This window comes from Triplophysa rosa, linkage group LG8, assembly GCF_024868665.1.
Source record: "Triplophysa rosa linkage group LG8, Trosa_1v2, whole genome shotgun sequence".
Taxonomy (NCBI): domain Eukaryota; kingdom Metazoa; phylum Chordata; class Actinopteri; order Cypriniformes; family Nemacheilidae; genus Triplophysa; species Triplophysa rosa.
Window position 1 is genome coordinate 24,727,410 of NC_079897.1, and position 19,304 is coordinate 24,746,713.

The following is a 19,304-nucleotide window of genomic DNA, read 5'->3' on the forward strand; positions in this document are numbered from 1 at the left end:
AAATCCGTTTTTAAAAACGGAGCTATCTCATTATGGAACCAAACTCTTCACATTATATTATGTGCTTTTGTCATTTTATCCTTTTTTATCTTACTATATACATTTATAATTTATTTTATTTTTCATTTAATGTTGTAGTGCCTCATCCTAAACTTATTTCAGTTTATTCCAGATGTAACATGAAGTATTTGTTTCCATAATATTCAGTCCAATGTTTTATTTAAAAGTAATAAACAGAAATGTTTAAATACTTTTAGTAAACGTATAACCTTGTTTTGAAGTCAGTTGGGAAACACTTGTAATCGTAAGCTTTTGGCAGGCAGGGGTCGCGCAGCTGTGGGAACGTGTCGTGTGTGCGAGGGCGGAGTCCAGTGGGCGGGTTCATCTGTACGGATCCTCCTCACGGTGTTACCTGGAAAAACTATGGTAATACTTTAACGCCATAGTGAAGGCATGTCAAGTGAGCTCTCGGAAGATGACTTTTAAATAAGGTAGACGCTATATTTAAGATACGCTATGTACACGACGGAACGCAGGCGCATGAGCCTGCACGAGACGAAGAGAAAAGACCCCGTCCGAGTTTCGGCTGGAAGTTTATGGCAGGACCCTTTAGCTCTCGAAATCGGGGCCGCCAATAAAGGCGTAATATCGCCGCGGAGTCGCACCAGAGCGCTATCTGTGGTGTATATCGCGGTTGATGACGGTTCTGTGGCTCAAACAGAAGAGAACCTCTCGTTGACATGTCTTAAAGAAGCCTGCGCAGACGCGCACGCGCTACTGAAGTGCATTTCGTTTGAGCGCATAGCTCTGGGCACCACTGAGATCCTGGACACGTTCTACAACGCAGGCAAGTTCTGACACGCACTTACGCGGAACTTTCAGGAATTTATTTATTTTCCTAAAATGTACTGTTCGTACTGTTGTAGATGTTGCAGTGGTGGAGATGAGCAATTGTATCTGTCAGCCGTCGCTCTTTTATCACCTGGGCGTCAGAGAGAGTTTCAGTATGACCAACAATGTCATCCTCTACTGTAACAAGCAAGAAGATGATCTGCAAGTTGTGAAGGTGTGACGTTGCACCCTTACAACACATCATTGTGTGAAATGTGCATAATGTTGTCATAAATGTATTTTTTTAAGTCCACTCATACAGAAATTGCAACACTGAAGTAGGAAAAGTCCGGTTGCATAAAGCACCTTAAGTGTAATTTTCCCTTAAGTGTGGCCTTAAGTATACCTTAAGTTTTACTTAAGTTATTCTCCTATTGTCTTTGGTAAAGGAAAATCACCCCTTAAGTGTCATACTTAAGGGAAAAACTTAAGGTGCTTTATGCAACCGGGGCCAGGCTAGTGGTGGTCACACTTTTGAATCAAGTGAATATGTTGGCCATTTGGTAGCGTTTCGATGCCCAGGGAACACATATAGTAATAAAAATGTATACATTGAATGCGCTGAAAACATTGAAATCCGTTTATTGAACATTTGTGTGATTGATATTGTGACTTAAAACCTCATAGTTGTGACGACTAGCCCCGGTCTTTCCAGAATACGATTAATAACTTGCTCTGTTAATTTGGTTCTTTGTGTTCTTAACAGGAGCAATGTGGGGGCTACACTTTTATCCCTTACATGGTGTCACCGCAGGGTAAGGTGTTTGCCTGTGATGCCACTCTGATGAGAGGAATCACAGATTTCCTCCATTCCAGCTTTAAAATTGAATCCTTGCTGACCCCTTTGGTGGATCGACTGGTCAAGTTGTTGGAAAGCGTTCACATTCATTCAAGGTAAGTGTGTATTGTGTAACATTGTGCATTAACTTTCTGAACTGCATGTTTACAGTAAAGCATTACATCACCCAAAACAGAAATGTTGCCATGTGAAGTGACTTACGGTTATACATTTATTTGCTTGGAAGTCAAACATGTAGTGTTGCTAGTGCTACATTTTACCATGAAGCTCAGTCTATACCTATATTGCAACACGTTTAAACACGTTCTTGTTCAAAGCGAATACCTGCACGAGGCGATCCGCAGAGAGATCCGTCTGGCTCGAGAGCACTTCACAGGACAGGCGCTGAGTCAGGAGTTGGGTCGGATCCAGCAGCGCTTGGACTCGGTGGAGCTGTTGAGTCCAGACATCGTAATGAGCCTTCTGCTATCGTACAGAGACATTCCGGTGAGGACTGCAGTCATATGTGTATAAACTTAAGCAAACATGCAGTCACTTTATCTAGCGAACAACACGTTTAGCTTCTCACATTTCGGTTCATTTATGGCCCCATTATCATAACTCAATTGTGTATATCCTTAACCTTTGCTGTGTTCAGTGCATGCCCACATAGTTCTGTCAGCACTTCTTTGTGTGAGCGTATTGACTGCTGCCGTGACATCCACACCTCAATCTGTTTAATTATTAATGAGATGTAGAAATGCAGTTGCACCAGCTTTGATGTGTTTACCATTGTTTCCTATTTTAAGATTTTCCTATTGAGCTATTTCATTGTGTGTGTAATATTAGTAAAGCAAGACATTTAATACTCCCTGACGAATTGGCAAGACTCATTATCAAGGTTGTGAAATATTAGAGGTGCCATCCAAATGTGTGAATAATTGATTCAAATGCGACTCTCTTTCTCTATCCCATTCAAGGATTATGATTCCATAATAAATCTGGTGGAGACTTTGAATAATTTGCCGATGTGCATGGTGACGTCACATCAGAACATCAAATTTCAATTTATTTTTGCGCTGAACAGGTGAGCAGTGTTGTTTTGAAAACATATTTGTTGTGTATTCATGGTTATTTTCTTGATGTTAACATCATTGATGTGCATTTTTAGATGTTTTCTGCAAAGCACTTTTCAAAGCCATTTAAAAGATGCTGTATAAATAAAGGTTTATTATTGTTTAACGTGCCTTTAAAGGAGGAATCACCCTGGTGACCGCGCCAAGGCTTTACAGCTCATTTTACCCATAGTGGAATCGGGGGGCACCGTGGCCTCAGATGTGTACTGCCTGTGCGGCCGCATCTACAAGGACATGTTCTTGAGTTCAAGCTTTAAAGACACAAACAGCAGAGACAGAGCGTGTTACTGGTGGGTCTCTTTTCATTAGCTGCTAAACATCCACTTTATTATAGGGTGCTGTGGTCTCATAAAAATTAAATGCAAAAATGTTGTCTTGTCCTTAAGACAAGATTCCCCTTGTTGTGTACAATAATAAACTTGATGAATTACATTTATTTTTCACACTCCATTGGAGTTTTTTTCTTTTTTAAGCATAAACATTATACTTCACTTAAAGTTGATGACATCATGCCTACAACATAAGGTTCCCAATGAGCTTTTAGCATAGCTTTTTTAGCACTTTTAGCATAGCTTAGCATAGATCATTGAATCCAATTAGACCAGTAGCATCGCGTTCAAAAATGACCAAAGAGTTTCGATATTTTTCCTATTTAAAACTTGACTCTTCTGTACTTATATCGTGTGCTAAGACTGGTGGAAAATGAAACGTTGCGATTTTCTAGGCCGATATGATTAGGAACTATACTCCCATTCTGGCGTAATAATCAAGGAAGTTAACTTCCTTGATTATTACGCAGGAATGGGAGTTAGCTATGCTAAAAGTGCTATCGCCAGACCCGGAGATCGGCTGAATAGATTCCAAAATGGTAAAACTCAACTTATTAACTCTGGGGGAGTTGGAGAATGAGCCTATTTCCAAAAAAAGTGGAGTGTTCCTTTAAAATATCTTTTGTTACGCAAAAAAAGTCATACAGGTTTTGAGTGACATTAGGGTGAGTAAATGATGAAAGATTTTCATTTTGTTCTTAATAAAAAACAATAGCCTATATCAGTGTACCCGAGAATCAAAATCTCATAAACATATGAACTTGAACAGAAAGTAAATCTTGATTTTTTTAGCTTATTAATAATGTTTCTTTGGTTTAAGGATTGGTCCAGTCATGTTGTTGTATTTGTGTGTAAGGGTCATTTTCTAATATTCAACTCAAAACAATTTGTCTTCTACCCTCATGTACTTTTACAGGTATGGCAAGGCCTTTGAGATCGAATCCACTCTGCACTCTGGAATCAATAATGTTGTGCTTCTAATAGCCAGCGGGCATGAATTCGACACCTCTATTGAACTGCGTAAAATAGGTTTGTTTGTGTGTCCCTCACTTACCTTCACTGTCCTGATTGTGTGCCTCCCCGTATATGGTTTGCTTCTATTATGTAATGCTTTATGAGATAAAGTATCATCTGTTAGTTAGTATATAGAAACGGATATTTAATGGCCTACTTATACAGTTGAAATGCCCCAGGCACTGCACATATTGAATGCTTGATAGCACAAATGTGTTTTGAGAATGTGAGAAAATGGCGGTTTATGAATGTTAAGTGGATGTCGTCATGGCTTATGTCTGCAGACATTCATGCCCTGTCTCCTGTTTTCATAAACGGGTATAGATGTGCATGAATGGATACTGTTGGTATAGGTTGAAACTCAGTCTATATACCCCAGAGGTTCAACAGGGTTTTGGTTTAAGCTGCTCTGTGTTTGTGTCTGGAGTGCAGGTGTCACCCTCAGTAGCCTGCTGGGCAGGAAAGGCAGTCTGGAGAAGATGCAGGACTACTGGGATGTGGGTTTTTATCTGGGGGCCGGGATCTTGGCCAACGAGCACAAGAAGGTCGCGGAAGCTTCTGAGAAACTCTACAGACTCAAAGCACCAATGTGGTGAGTAACGGAAATCGCTTATTATCCATGTTGATTTTGGCTCGATAAAGTAATGTAAAGGTTTGGTTGTCACCCCAGATTCAAACATAATTCTGTTTTATTGATACTTTTTAATACTGAGCATAACATTTCCATGGTTAAAATAGGATGTGTTCTTAATACGAGGTGATTTGTCCCCGATAACAGGTATATTGCATCAATTATGGAGACGTATATAATATACAAGCAGTTTTCCAAACCTCGAGAAGTGAATCATCCCATACAAGAAACCGTGGACTTTTGGATGAAGTTGATGGTACAGGCATGCAAGCCTACAGTTTCCACTGCCCACTGCCCAGTAAGACATGATTTTTATTGTACCATCCAAGAGGCAATTCCTTTTACTTTATTGTATGAACCACCACAGTTTAAAGAACAAGTCCAAAAATGTGGAGAACATAAACAAATCCAAAATATTTTTAGGTTCTCATTCTGGAACCAACCAAAGTGTTCCAACCCAGTATAATAAGTGTGAGCGAGGAAGACGACAGCCGGACGGTGCAGCTAAGACATGTTATACCTCTTGAGGTAAAAACACACACGTTGGGTTTCCATGTTTTATGGGGCTTTTCCATCGACCAGAAATGTGTGTACTAACTGTACAAACTGTATCTCCGAACGTTACCCCTAAACCTAACCATCACAGAAAACGTTTTTACATTTGAAACAACATTTTGTTTGATATATAAGCTGTTTTCCTCATGGTGACCAAAAAAATGTCCCAACAAGGCCAAAGATTATTGGGATTTCTGTACCAGGACAGCCCACACAAACACACACACACACTGCATTCAGCACTAATTGTGTTGGCTGCAGTTTCGTCGCATTGTTTTGTTACGCACGATATTGTGAAAGGGAGTATGAGAGACTTGCTGGCTGCCGTATGCTATGTACTGTAATTCTTTGCTGTGCACATGTTTGTGGGAGTGTAATGTGCTTTCTTTGGCTTTCCCAGAAGGGTCTTCATGAGTGGACTTTCCCAGCATCTGCTATTCGTGGAGTAAGGTACTGTATGCTTTTGGGAATGGTTTCCAAAAAAATGTCCATTCCATGCGAACAGAAAGAACCTTTAGAGTTCATGCAGCAGTTTATATCCCCCGGTAGGGCTGCTCTGTTTTGACCACAGATTTTCTCTGAATAGGTCTTTTTTTAGAAACTTTTTTTAACCACTTTGCTTGGTCTAGTTGACGCCCGTTACCTCCTTTCCAGCTTTTTAAGCTCTAGGTCATTTTTTTGTGATCTTTGTATCTAGCCCTTAGGGTAGCGGACAGCTTGTTTAGAGTTTGTTCCAGTTCTAAGGACATGCTGCTTTGTAGTATGTGATATTAAAATTAGATGGAAATTTAGGTTGATTTATTTACAAATAAAAGAGAGATTGCACAACGTTTCCACTCGGAAGCATCTTATTTGTATAATTCGGCACATGAAAGTTTCATCGAAGTTTGCACTTTCCATGGCATTGAAGCTCTGTTTTATCAGTTGGATCTTTAACTACACTAAAAACTTCCAGGATTTTGCAACGCCTTGCATTTGTCAATCACATTTTAATGAATTGCATTTGGATCGATCCAAGTGTGAAAGAGCTGTGACACGTTTTGTGTAATATTTTCATGGCAGTACAAATGATAAATGATGAATCACTGTTATTCTCTCATAATTACACTCTTGCAGCATCTCAAAGTTCGATGAACGTAGCTGCTTCCTGTACGTCCTGTATAATTCCGACGACTTCCAGTTGTACTTTCCCAGTGATCTTCATTGTAAAGGGTGAGCTGAACTCCTCCCACAGACACTGTGCCAAAAACAACCTAGAAATAAATAATAAACTAAACATGAGTGATTGTGTAATGGCAAAAGAATGAAGTGTTATGATAAGATGGCGATGATAACCAAACGCTTTGCTGAAATATCATGCGTCACATGGAAACAGCTTTCCAAATGATTATATGCACCTATAATTTGTCACTTTTCAGGTTTTGTGATCTGGTGAATTCCCTGTTGCATCAAACCGAATCTCCAGTGGAAGATTCCAGTCATCTCAGTAGTGCTGAAGGAGTTTTAGAGGTAGACAAAAATCAACTTGATTGTCCTCACTATGTGTACAGGCTCAATAACCGTATAATTAACTCGAAGCTAAAAAAAGTTCATATAAAATATTTTCTATCTTAGCACCAGTGTTGGGTGTAACTAGTTACTAAGTAATTAGTTACTGTAATTTAATTACTTTTCCTTTGAAAAGTAAAGTAAGGGATTACTCTATTTTTTCTGTAATTTAATTACAGTTACTTCTGATGTAATTAAACTAAATACTCTGTGTAATATATGTGTGTGCAATAGTGGAATTGACATCAAAATTAAAAGTCTAACTTTAAAATCTGTGCTTTAATGTATAACTCTCACATTTGTAATACTTTGGTCAGTTAATAATACTGCTTTATTTAGTTTTATAGTATTTATTTGAATGAATTAAAAGATGTCTATCCTTGAATCACTTAACTAATCGAGGTTGATGTAGGATATACTGTAGAAAGTAATTAGTAATAAGTAATTAAATACTTTTTGGAGAGAGTCATTTGTACAGTAATCTAATTACACTATTGAATATGTAATTAGTAACTAGTAATTCATTACTTTTCAGAGTAACTTGCCCAACACTGCTTAGCACAATGTGCACAGACAACAACAAAAAAATCCATTGATTGTTGCCTTAAAAATAATTAACACTGTAATGGCCAAATTATGGTTCTGCGTAGGACCTACGGCGTAGCCTACGCAGAGCTGCGTACCCTGTGCGTACCCGACGCCGTAGCCTGATGAGCACCTCTCCAAAAATGTAACAACGCGTCAACTCAACGCGGACCCTACGCAGACCGCAAGCGCTGTGATTGGTCGGTTTGGCAGCATCGTACATCCTTCTACGCATTTCTGGCGTCTTCTTCTCTGGCGTCTTCTTCCGGCAAGTTCAGAGTCCACAAAAGAACAACATGGCGAGCATCGACATCTCTGGTTTCTAGCTTTTTGTTGAAGTGATTTAATTAAAAGTAACAGTTTTTCTACTTCGATCAGCTCCAACTCCGTTAAGATGCGATCAGCTTCCATCGCTTGCAAACACTAGCATACACACAAAACATCGGCGAAGAAGAGCAAACCCGTGAAAACACAAAGAGCCAACTAGCGTTTCGGCGGTGTAATTGCAGTACGACGCATACTCTCAACGCAGAACCATAAATGTTCACGACGGCGTCGTCTACGTACGTAGGCTACGCCGTAGGTTACGGCGTAGGTCCTACGCATGACTATAACTTAAGCTTAACTCTATGGCTCATTCAAAGCATTGCTCTGGAAGCGTTGCATTGAAATCTTTGGCTAAAGAGTTGAGTCATGCCAAGTTGTGAACATAGAAGTTTTACATGACTTGTACTACCATAATGCAACTGCTTTGTCTGCCCGTTTGCTTCCCCTTTTACTATCTTTAGTATTGTCATAACTCCACTCATTTCCTGCTGCTGTTCCGTGCCCTTACTGCCAGTTTAGTGCTTATGTAGCATACTGCAATTGAATGCTTCTTATGACCAAACTGTGTTCAGCTGTGCTTTTAAAAAATACTTGGCATGCCGTGTCCTTTTAACTCAGGGTTAAGGTTAGTTAATCATTGCTAAATTTTTAGTTCTTGCTTAAGCTGCAGCAAAGAATTTTATTTTTGGGTCACTTGGGGCACACAAGCTCTCTAAATAGAATAGTTACATTGAATATATGTTTGGCTAATATATTGCATTATATAATGAGTGTTCTCGATCTATGCGATTACAATACAGTTGTATTTTCTCCATCTTTTGCAGTACATGTATGAGAGAAATGTGAATGGAGACAAAGTGGTGCTGGGAAAAGGAACCTATGGGGTGGTGTACGCTGGTCGAGATCTCAGCAATCAAGTGCGCATCGCCATCAAAGAGATCCCAGAAAAAGACAGCATGTATGAACACATTTTTCCATATAGCGCCAGTATTTCTGGTTGGACGGTTGATTTAAAATCTCCTTTATTAATCAGTCTAGCTGTCAGATTTTTTTTAAAGTGGTCATATCATTTAAATTTTCCTTTTAGGATAAGTTGAAAAGTGTTTGTCGTTTTGTACTATGAAAACATACAGGACCTTTTAGAACTTGAAAAACTTAGAAAGCTAAAGAAAGACTCTTGGCACGTAAACACTTAATTTCCATTGTATCTTAATCTTAAAGGGATAGTTCACCCAAAAATGAAAGTTCTGTCATCATTTACTCACCTTCGAGTCGTTCCAAATCTGTTTATATATCTTTGTTCTGATGAACACAGAGAAAGATATTTGGAAGAATGCTTATAACCAAACAGATCTTGCCCACAATTGACTCCCATAGTAGGAAAAATTACTTAAATTTTTTGTGTTCTGTTGTATACAAAAGAAGACATTTTGAAGAATGTAGGTTCTGGGGCACTTTTGACTACCATTGTATTTTTTCCTACTGTGGAAGTCAATAGGGGGCAAAATCTGTCTGGTTATAAACATTCTTCCAAATATCTTTCTCTGTGTTCATCAGAACAAAGAAATGTATACAGAATTACTCGAAGGCGAGTAAATGATGACAGAATTTTAATTTCTGTGTGAACCATCCCTTTAAGAAATAAAATATTTTTGTATTTTATCTTTTTATAAAATGTGTGACCTCAATCTAGTTCTTTTTGTCCATTTGGATAATGTTCAAGGATCCCTAGAATTCATTGATGTTTGTAAGAGTAATTCTTGTTTGAATAATCTCCACGTCATCCAAGTATCCCATAAAGTTAGATAATCATAATGTCTACTTGGTCTCATTTTGGTCTCTGTCTAGGATATGTATGTATACTGTGTTGTTTATGATATGTGTTATTGCGTGTCATTGATGGTCTTCGTAAAGAAAGTTTTCTCTTCTTGCTTGTAGCTACTCTCAGCCGCTCCACGAGGAGATCGCTCTACATAAGAGGCTGAAGCACAGGAATATTGTTCAGTACCTGGGCTCAGTTAGTGAAGACGGTTTTATCAAGATCTTCATGGAGGAGGTTCCTGGAGGTATGCTTTCTCATTGTTCTCCAACTTAATCTTTAACTGTTGCTCTTTGACGAAGGGGAGGAATATTGATTTTGCAAAGTCTGTTGAGAAATTGTTGGTTCTCAGGAAGGGTGTGTTGTGTGTGATGTATGCGTGGGGGAAGATCTCTAGCTGGGCGTGTAAAGAAAATGTGCTATACTGAACTCAAGACCACACCCCTTTTAGGGCAAGGACATGGGCAAAGCTGAAAATGAGATACTCAAAGCAAAACTCTGGTCTACAGACTTTGGTCTTTTATTATAAGAAATATTTATGTCTTGTAAAAATGAGCTTGGGAGCTTATATATTACATTTACCAGCAAATATTTGCTCAAAATATTATGAATAATATTAGAGACTCAAACACTTCTTATTGATGTTCCATGTTTGTTGTCCACTCACAATACAAGTTATAAAAACAAAATTGCTGTGCCAAATCTTAAATGAATAATTGGTTCTAAGGATTATTTTTTGTTAACAGCTGTCAAAAAATTCCAAGGTCATATTTTACTTCAAAATCAAAGAAAAATGACATAATTTATATTTTGCATATAGAAAATAAAGCTTACTTTTATGGAAGTAAAGATGTTGCTTTAAAATGGTTTCTTTATGCAAAATATAATTTTCTATTTTTTTGATTTGTGGTGAAATATGTTATTTGTGAGACATTTTTTAGTTATCACTTTGTCACACATTATAACTTATGATTAAAGTCCCTGTGAACCGGAAGTTGCGATCGTTATTACTTCCATATTCTGACGCATTTCCGAACAAAACAGAATTTCGAATTCTGTCAAAATAGTAGGCGTGGCTTGTTTTTTCACTGCAATTTGATTGGCTTTATAAAAACAGCCGTTTCATTTTGAAGTGGAACTGTCAGCAGACTGACAGTTGAAGGGGAGGAGTTAATGGATGCTCCGCCCAAGCCGTCTAACTTACGTCATTTGAGATGGATAGTCACAAAAGGTCGAACGTGCGTTTTCAGATTTTAACTGAAGATTATGAGGGCACATGAATTTTTAAAAGAGAATGACCTATACTGATAAGCTATTTACAATAAATGCCGCAATATTTTATAAAAAAATAGGAATTGTCAATTTTAATGTCACTGCGACTTTAAGGCAATTGTATAATTCTTCAACAGTAACAAAACAAGTATTGACTTGCTTTTTCCCAACAGGAAGCTTGTCATCTCTGTTAAGATCAAAGTGGGGACCTCTTAAAGATAATGAAGCAACCGTTGTCTTCTACACCAAACAGATTCTGGAGGGGCTGAAATATCTTCACGATAATCAGATCGTCCACAGGGATATCAAGGCAAAAAAACATTACAGCGCCAGGAATGTATCAACATCAGAATTCCGTCTTCATATTTCATCTCATGGTATTGATTTTCATGTCTCCAGGGGGACAATGTTTTGATAAATACGTACAGCGGCGTGCTCAAGATATCCGATTTTGGCACCTCAAAGAGATTAGCAGGAATCAATCCTTGTACAGAGACGTTTACAGGTAAGCCGAGTCCTGTAGTGAATAGTTCTCGTGTTACAGTATGTACACTTGTGTGTTTGCTTTACAAACTCCTCCCGATTCATTTGACCTCAGGCACTCTGCAGTATATGGCTCCAGAGATCATTGACCAGGGGCCTCGTGGGTACGGGAAACCGGCTGATATCTGGTCTCTGGGCTGCACCATCATAGAAATGGCCACGGGGAAACCACCCTTTCATGAACTGGGGAGTCCTCAGGCAGCCATGTTTAAGGTGCTGAGTGTTGTTTTAGACTCATTTTTTAGTGATATATTTATCACAATATATATATGACTGCACTTATGGAAAGGAAATCACACCCTGTTTGCCTGAAAATTTGACCTCGCAGGTGGGCATGTTTAAGATCCACCCCACGGTGCCAGAGTGCATGTCAGAGGAGGCTAAGGGTCTCATCATGTGCTGCTTTGAACCCGACCCAGATAAGAGAGCCACAGCCTCAGAGCTTTCCAAGAACAGCTTTCTGAAGGGCATCCCAAGAAAAAGAGCAAAACCTCAGACAGAGAACGTCCTGAAAGAACCTCCAGGTGAGCCAATGAAACGTGGTCTGTAGACCGTCATCTACAAGAAGATATGAAAGGAACAGTACATCCAAAAATATAAAAAAATATTGCTTTCTTTCTTCAGCAGAACACAACAGAAGATATTTTGAAGAAAGTTGGTAACCGACCATCACTGGCACCCATTCACTTCTATTGTATGGACACAAAACTATGCAAGTGAATGGGGGCCAGTTAACAACATTCTTCAAACTATCTTCTTCTGTGTTCTGTGGAAAGAAGGAAGTCATACGGGTTTGAAATGACAAGAGGGTGAGTAAATGATGACGGAATTTGTATTTTTGGGAGAATTATTCCTTTAAATCTGACCTGTTTACTAACACATTTATTTCAGTATCTTTCTCGCATAGATGCCATTGGAGCCGACGCACATGTATTGAGGGCCATTGGGCGTTTAAAATTAAACTGTGCATGTGTTTGGATTTGTTTGCAGGAGACTTTCACAGGAGCATGTCTGTTCCCATCGCTGTCCATGTGGAAAACGCAGTCGTCGACCACATTGAATTGTCCAGCTCTTTTGATCTAAGGAGGACCACACGCGCTCTCAAAGGAAATGACATCGCTGCAAGTCCTCCCAGCTCTGGCAGCTTCTTGGCGTAAGTAAATGCTTCAAAATGTAGATTTATAAACGCTCTTTATCTTACTGACAAATGTATCTTATTGCATTTGTTTGGGTATTTGTCTGCATATGCATTTCCTCCTGGAAGGGTACCAGATGAGCCTCAAGGAGACATGACTACAAGCCCTTCGGGTTCCGGAGAAAATCTAGGTCTGTTCATGTTGAGAAAGGACAGCGAAAGGAGAGACAAGTTACACAGAATTCTTACCGAGTACATCGACCACGTAGTTGAAACCGTTCAGGAAACGCTTCCTCAGGTAAACACAAACACTGCTATGTCACCATTTCTTGGAAATATCTGAATGTTTTATGTGGAATGCAGCCAAACCGCCAGCGTTCCTTCTCGAAGGTCTGAACGTTTGATAACATGCTTATCATTTTTCCTATCTTCCAGACGGAGGTGCACTTTATCACCTCAGAGCACATCAGTGAGCTGATTGGCTGCCTGGGAGAGAACATCCGCTCCCCAGACAGAAGACACCTGACTAATAGCCTCCTAAAGTTGCGCTCCACCCTGATGAATGACGCTGTGCCCCTCAGCAGCCTGCAGGCGGCGCTCTTTAGCTTTCAGGATGCAGTATGTGCTTTACTTTCAGTTTGTTGTCATTATTGGTGTTAGTAAATGACTTTGTGATTTTTATAATCACATTTTTATTGCTATTAGTAGCATTAGTAAAACCAAAATAAATGAATTAAATAAATGTTATTAAATAGGTTATCTTGATGGTTATTATAACAAACTGTGCACAGGTTGTGCTTTGTTTCTCTTTTCGCGATAAATGTTTTCTCTGAAAATATTAATTTGATGTTAAAGTGAAGTTCACCTGGAAGTCCTATTTATGTGTGTAGGTGAAGAAGGTTCTGCGCACACAGCAGATTAAACCTCATTGGATGTTTGCCTTGGACAACCTGTTGAGACAGGCTGTACAGGATGCCATTACAGTTCTGCTCCCAGGTATGAAAAGTACACCTGTTGAAAGTACAATGGGCCTGTTCAATCAATAGTTATTCACAGCAGTTTCCCAAAATGTGTTTCTCAGAGCTCAAACTTCAGCTGCAGTCTTCATTTGAAGAGGGCTCGCCAGATTCCGAGCTTCCCGAGGAGACTGCTCCGGAAGAAACTCTCATTCCTGTCGTGAAGATCAATGGGGAATTAGAAATCCCTCAGAAGTCTAAAGAGAGCGACGAAGATCTGGCCAGCGATCTCCTCCCCAGTCGCTCTTCACTCGCGAAGGAGCTCTCTGAACTCCGAGAAGAGTCCAGGAGGTACACACTTGAAATGTTTGGGCTTTTTGCTTTTTTATTACAAATACGAACCCATGACCTTGGCGTTGTTAGCGCCATGCTCTAACCACTGAGCTACAGGAAAGCATAGACAAGTCTAGACTGTCCAAGAGGCTATTTGACTGACATGTAAAGCAACCAGTCGCAGTTTGTTTTGTTTAGCGTCGTGTTCAAGGGTGTGAAAATGGAGGAAAGAAATACACATCTCTCAAAAACCAACCAATGAGATCAAGAAAAATTGTGTGTGCCATATGCATGAGATGTTCAGCTAACAGTCCGTGACGTCTGAGGCTAGTACACGATACACCACATCGATTTCAAGCCGTTTGAAAGCTTTCATGCTGTGTTTCAGGTTGCTGATTCAGCTGAACGAGAAGGAGAGGGAATTCCAGGAACTTCTCAGGAACTCACTTCAGTCCAAACAAATGCACATCAACACCCTGGAGGTCAAGGCATGCCCTGCGACTACAGGTCACTCCCTTTCTTCTAAGTTTCTTCTTGACATCTTATTCGTTAAACTTGAGCAAATATCAGTGAACCGCTACCTCGGTATGAGGAGTTAAAAATGTGTGGCCAAAGAACGATGCGTGTGAAATTCTCACGTCAGCTCCACATGCCACTGCATGTCTTCAGCTCTGTCAGTAGTCTTGATACTTTTGGAGGATGTGTCCTGTCATCATCCGCCTAACTGTTACCCAACCTCGACTGTCCCAAGTTTAAGCCTCACCCTCAGGCCTTGTGTTTTCACCCTGTGTATTTGTATAATAAATAATCTTATTGTTCTGCTGATGGCAGGCGGATCAAATGATTCAGAAACACTGCCCCGTACTTTTCGTTATGAATCATTTTGCAGTAAAGTAATGGCATTTCACTGGGAAGAAATTCACATACTGATAAATCATATTAGTATCAGTTTGCATGTAATTCAGACATGTTGACAATGTGCATGTTCATTCTTTTCCACAGATAAAAAAACATCCCACAATGCCCAGAACAACACTATGGTGCGCTGGTTGAGAAGCATCCCGGTGGATGAGAAAACAATTGAAATTGTGAGTGGAACTTCATTGCAAATGGAGGAAGATATATCAGGTTCAGAAAATAAATAAATCTAGGTTGATCTGAATTCACCCTGCTTTTATTCTACTGTTTAAATAAATAGTTCACCCCAAAGATGCTAATTCTTTTATGTTTAACTCACCCGCATGTCATCCCAGATGTAAATGACTTCCTTTGCTGTGTGTTTCGTGATGAAATATCGCATGACAATTATTCACGAGACACGAGAACCAATGAGATTTGAAGTTACCAATGTGCCACCATTTGAATTTAGCGCTAATATGCACCTGTTTTGGTTTCGCTTTTGCTAAATAAGCTTAAGATATTAATAGTTTTCCCTCCCAAACATATTTATTTTTAAGAAATGTATTAAAATGATGACCTGCTTTTTGGTGCTTCACCATTTTGAGTCATGTATAAGAACTTGACATTTGAATATAAAATCATTTGTTTGCGTTCAACCGAAGAAGGAAGTCATTTACATACGTTTCATTTTCGGGGAATTATTCCTTTAAGATATATTACTTAAAGAACAATATACCTGTGTTGAATTGTAATCTTTTCTTTGTTTAAGCTTGTTTTCCATGACTTCACCTTGGAGGATCTCGTCCATCTGACCTGCAGAGATGATCTGCACTACTGCGGCATCAAGTAAGTAATAAGTGTAGACATCATGAAGATAGCACACGTATGTGGTGTAACATCTGTATGTTCGTGTGTGTTTGTTCAGAGGTGCCATGCTGTGTCGCTTGTGGGCTGCCATTTCCAAACAGAGGAAGTCTCAGCTCAGACCGGTCCAAGAGGACAGTGAAGAAAGCGTTCTTTAACACACATGACCCAAAGTTTTTTTGGATACTATGAGCTCAGTGAGTTTGCAATGTATAGAGTAAGTGCCTTTTTATTTGGCATTGTTTTGGTGTCTTGTGACATGACACTAGATAAAAGACAACAATTTCCAAAAGGAAGATAACTTTAATGTGAAATTCTTATGATTTAATTTCTTTATGTTTGAGAACTCTTTTCTGTGAAACCTTCATGTTACCATTTCTTTTCTGAAAATGTTGCATATGTGCAGGGTGTTAAGTTGTGTGTACTATATGTATTAAGGTACAAAGAATCTGTATTTGTATTTATGAATTTTGAAATCTTATACTGACAGCTTTAGCTTGAAACTGTACAAACAGCAAAACAACTTACAAAATACAAATGAAACTACGATATAATAATTTATCTTAGAAATAAATGTTTTAATATAGTCATTACATTTTTGCTTTGTAGTTTTTTGTAATACTTTATGCAGAATTAAGCACACCGAGTCATTGTATTACATATTTACTTTGTTCTTTACTTAAGTCTATTTGAAAGTCTTGTTAAAATGTGCTTTGTTTGCCTCCACAATATGCATCTGGGCCCATAAATAATTCAATTTTTTCATCTTAATTTTCAAGATATGCTGTTTTTATTATTGTACATGTTAAGTGTACAAAAGCTAATGAGATGCTAAGTTTGTAGGCAAATATGTCATTTTATGAGAGATGACGAGTCTCAAATTCTTCAGAACCTCAGTGCAAAACATCCTCCGACAAGGCACAGTATCATCTTTTTCCGGGTGTGAAGAATCTCACTGGTGTTACTGACATTCTCAGTGTACACTGATTTGACTTCTCCTGTACTGGCAGATGCAAAGGAACAGTGTGTGTGTACATGTGTGGAAGGTGGGTGGTTCAAAGGCCTGTTTGGAAGAAGTGATGCCATGCACTGAAGCTAATCTAAAAATTCCATCCATGCTTCCTTGTGTTTTTAAACTGTTGATGTTACCATAGCAACAGCCATTACATCATACTATTACCCCGTTTCTGAGTTAAGGATCACACGTAAATGTTTCTGTCTCTCCCTATATACAGATTTATGATAGAAATGATCAACTTTTGAATCGTGAAAGCGTGAAAAATGATGCATTCACTTTGTCCCAAAGGAAATGATCTAATCATCGGGTTAGGCTTCTCTATTTATTTAACAAATATTGAGGTCATTAAATCATTTTTTTTACAATACATCACAGTCCTCTGGCTCTTGTGGGGGGATCATGCTGATCATCTGGGCGTTGACATGCACTTACCGATGACGTGCAGGTCAGGGCTTTGTTATAATGACCCAAAGCATGAGTGGTTCCTACCAATAGTCGCTTTTCCAGCTAATGTGAAATTGAATTTCTCCCATTTTAGGAGAAACGTGAGAATATTTAAGCTAGTCACAAGACACAAGAACAAATGAGATTTGAAGTTTCCAACAGGCCGCTAAATTGGAAATTTGCAGTAATATGAGCTTGCTTTGGTTTCGTAAACCGTCAAAATATCGCTATAAGTAACCCAAAATATGAATCATTTTCTTTCATAAATGTGATGTTTCTCTTTAAAAGTCATTTAATAACTGGCTGAATTTGTTCTACTTAAATTGATGTACTTTTTGGAGCATTAATATATTGAGTTCCAGTCTTAATTATTCAGTGAGAGTTTCTACGGCATTTAGTCTGTTTTCTGTCAAACAGCCTTATATCACTTCATTCAACTAAGATTAAAATGTGATTCGATGTCCCATGGCCCCAAATTTTCCGTTCCAACCAGAAAAGAGCAAGAAATTTCCCAAATGCTGTGAACAAGTTTGTCTAATTTCACAGTTTTGCTTTAATTGATTTTACATCACTGGAAAATTGCTATTTAATGACTTGGCAAGTTGAAAGGCTAGCAGAGCAAAGCTTTGTCCTTGAAATCTGGTTGCGATTCAAAGCTCTCAACAGTTCATGGAACAGTGGTACCAGAGATTGTTTGCTTTGTATTTTCTTCTCATTCATGGCCAGTCTTTTTTAATTCACTGTTTGTTTTTAGCTCTCACTGTTAAAACCTCTCTTTTTTCCCTTGTGCAAGCTAGTGGTGCATGGGATCTGTTAAAAATGGAATAATAAGGATTTCTGAGCAGCTCTATTCAGAGCCTGCAGAGGATGTTACTCTTCTTCATCAATGAGATTTTTTCCACCATCTCAAAGCTCCAATACATCTCCCTTATCACTGTTCTACAGCTTCAAGTTTTATAATACAGTTTTATGGTCTACATTATGTGAGGAAAGACATTTAGTGAATGAAAAAATAACAGCTAAAGCTTTGGACCCTTGACATGACAATACAACCGCGTGAAAAACTGAGCCGTTTTCAGTTTTTCTGAACTACTATTTTTGTTTTATTTTGTGAACTACTACAATATTTCTCCCAAAATTAAAATAAAAGTATTTGCATTTATTTGCAGAAAATGAAATCTGAAGAAACAGGTCACAATAACAGAAAGAGTTTTCATAATTTCAGAAGTTCATAATCACTTTAAGTAACAGTAATATTTTTACATGTATTTAAGAAAAGTTAAAAAAATGTTTTTTATGTGATAACCTAAATTTTGATCACAGTTTTCATGTGTCTTGTCATGCTGTCAGTCTTTCACATTGCTGATGGATGACTTTATGTCACTCCTGAGCATTGATTTGATTGAAATTCAAGAGACACTGGACTGGAATTGCCAAAATACATCAAATGCTGAATCAATTCTCTTTTTTTTTCCGCAGCTGTATATGATGAATCCTGGAAGAGCTTCAGCAATTTTTTTTATTATTGCACAGAAGATTGATTACAGGAAATAATAGGGAGGGGGATCAGGAAATGACAAGTGACATTCAAACTTGTGCTGCCCACATTATGAGTTCCGCAGCCCGTGTCAGAACTTGTGAGAAAATAAGTGTGAAATTACCGCCAAGTCACATCTTCAGCAGATCCAGAGACGTTTTGAACTTCAGACAGCATTGTCCATTGAATTTGTGTTTGCTGCTGTATGTTTGCGTCAATGATAATGCCTATGCGTGCCTGAACAGCTGCATGACTTATTGTGTGTGTTTGTGTGGTGAAGCAGCAATGATAGTTATTTGACCTTTTCACCGTGTCTTATCTTAGTCTTCTCCTGCAACTCAAGCATGAAGTGTGGTCTATCACTGCCCGTTTTTAGCTTCACAGTTCAGCTATATTTAATGCAGCAGGCTCAATTTTGCATCTGCGTTATAAATGTTCCACGGCATGGATCTTACATTGTTCAACACTTCCAGAAGCAGTCCTGCATGCAATAAAGCTTTTAGTTTTAGTTTTTACTGAGCCAACAGGCGAAGACATTTTAAAGAGGAATTTAAGCTTTTAAATGGATCAGTGGGGACTTAAATAGGGTCACAAAGGGTCATTTACGCACTGTTTCTATTTTATTCTCTCTCTCGCCAGTAAGTACAATGTTTGTCATGGTAATGAAAGGGTCTATGGGCGGTACTTTG

General features: G+C 38.7%; 1 protein-coding gene across 1 annotated transcript; it reads left to right on the forward strand.

Annotated features, from left to right (window-relative positions):
- Positions 1–347: 347 nt before the first annotated feature.
- si:ch211-1i11.3 (mitogen-activated protein kinase kinase kinase 5) lies at positions 348–16,387 on the forward strand. Its single transcript, XM_057339777.1, has 28 exons — positions 348–847; positions 927–1,066; positions 1,598–1,785; positions 2,008–2,176; positions 2,650–2,756; positions 2,925–3,095; positions 4,051–4,163; positions 4,581–4,740; positions 4,927–5,077; positions 5,203–5,307; positions 5,735–5,784; positions 6,451–6,546; positions 6,753–6,843; positions 8,619–8,752; positions 9,733–9,860; positions 11,059–11,195; positions 11,285–11,390; positions 11,484–11,641; positions 11,757–11,952; positions 12,419–12,581; positions 12,693–12,861; positions 12,999–13,181; positions 13,454–13,559; positions 13,645–13,870; positions 14,241–14,359; positions 14,855–14,940; positions 15,522–15,598; positions 15,678–16,387. The coding sequence occupies exons 1-28, from the start codon at positions 517–519 to the stop codon at positions 15,772–15,774; spliced, it is 3,957 nt and encodes a 1,318-aa protein (XP_057195760.1). The 5' UTR covers positions 348–516; the 3' UTR covers positions 15,775–16,387.
- Positions 16,388–19,304: the final 2,917 nt, after the last annotated feature.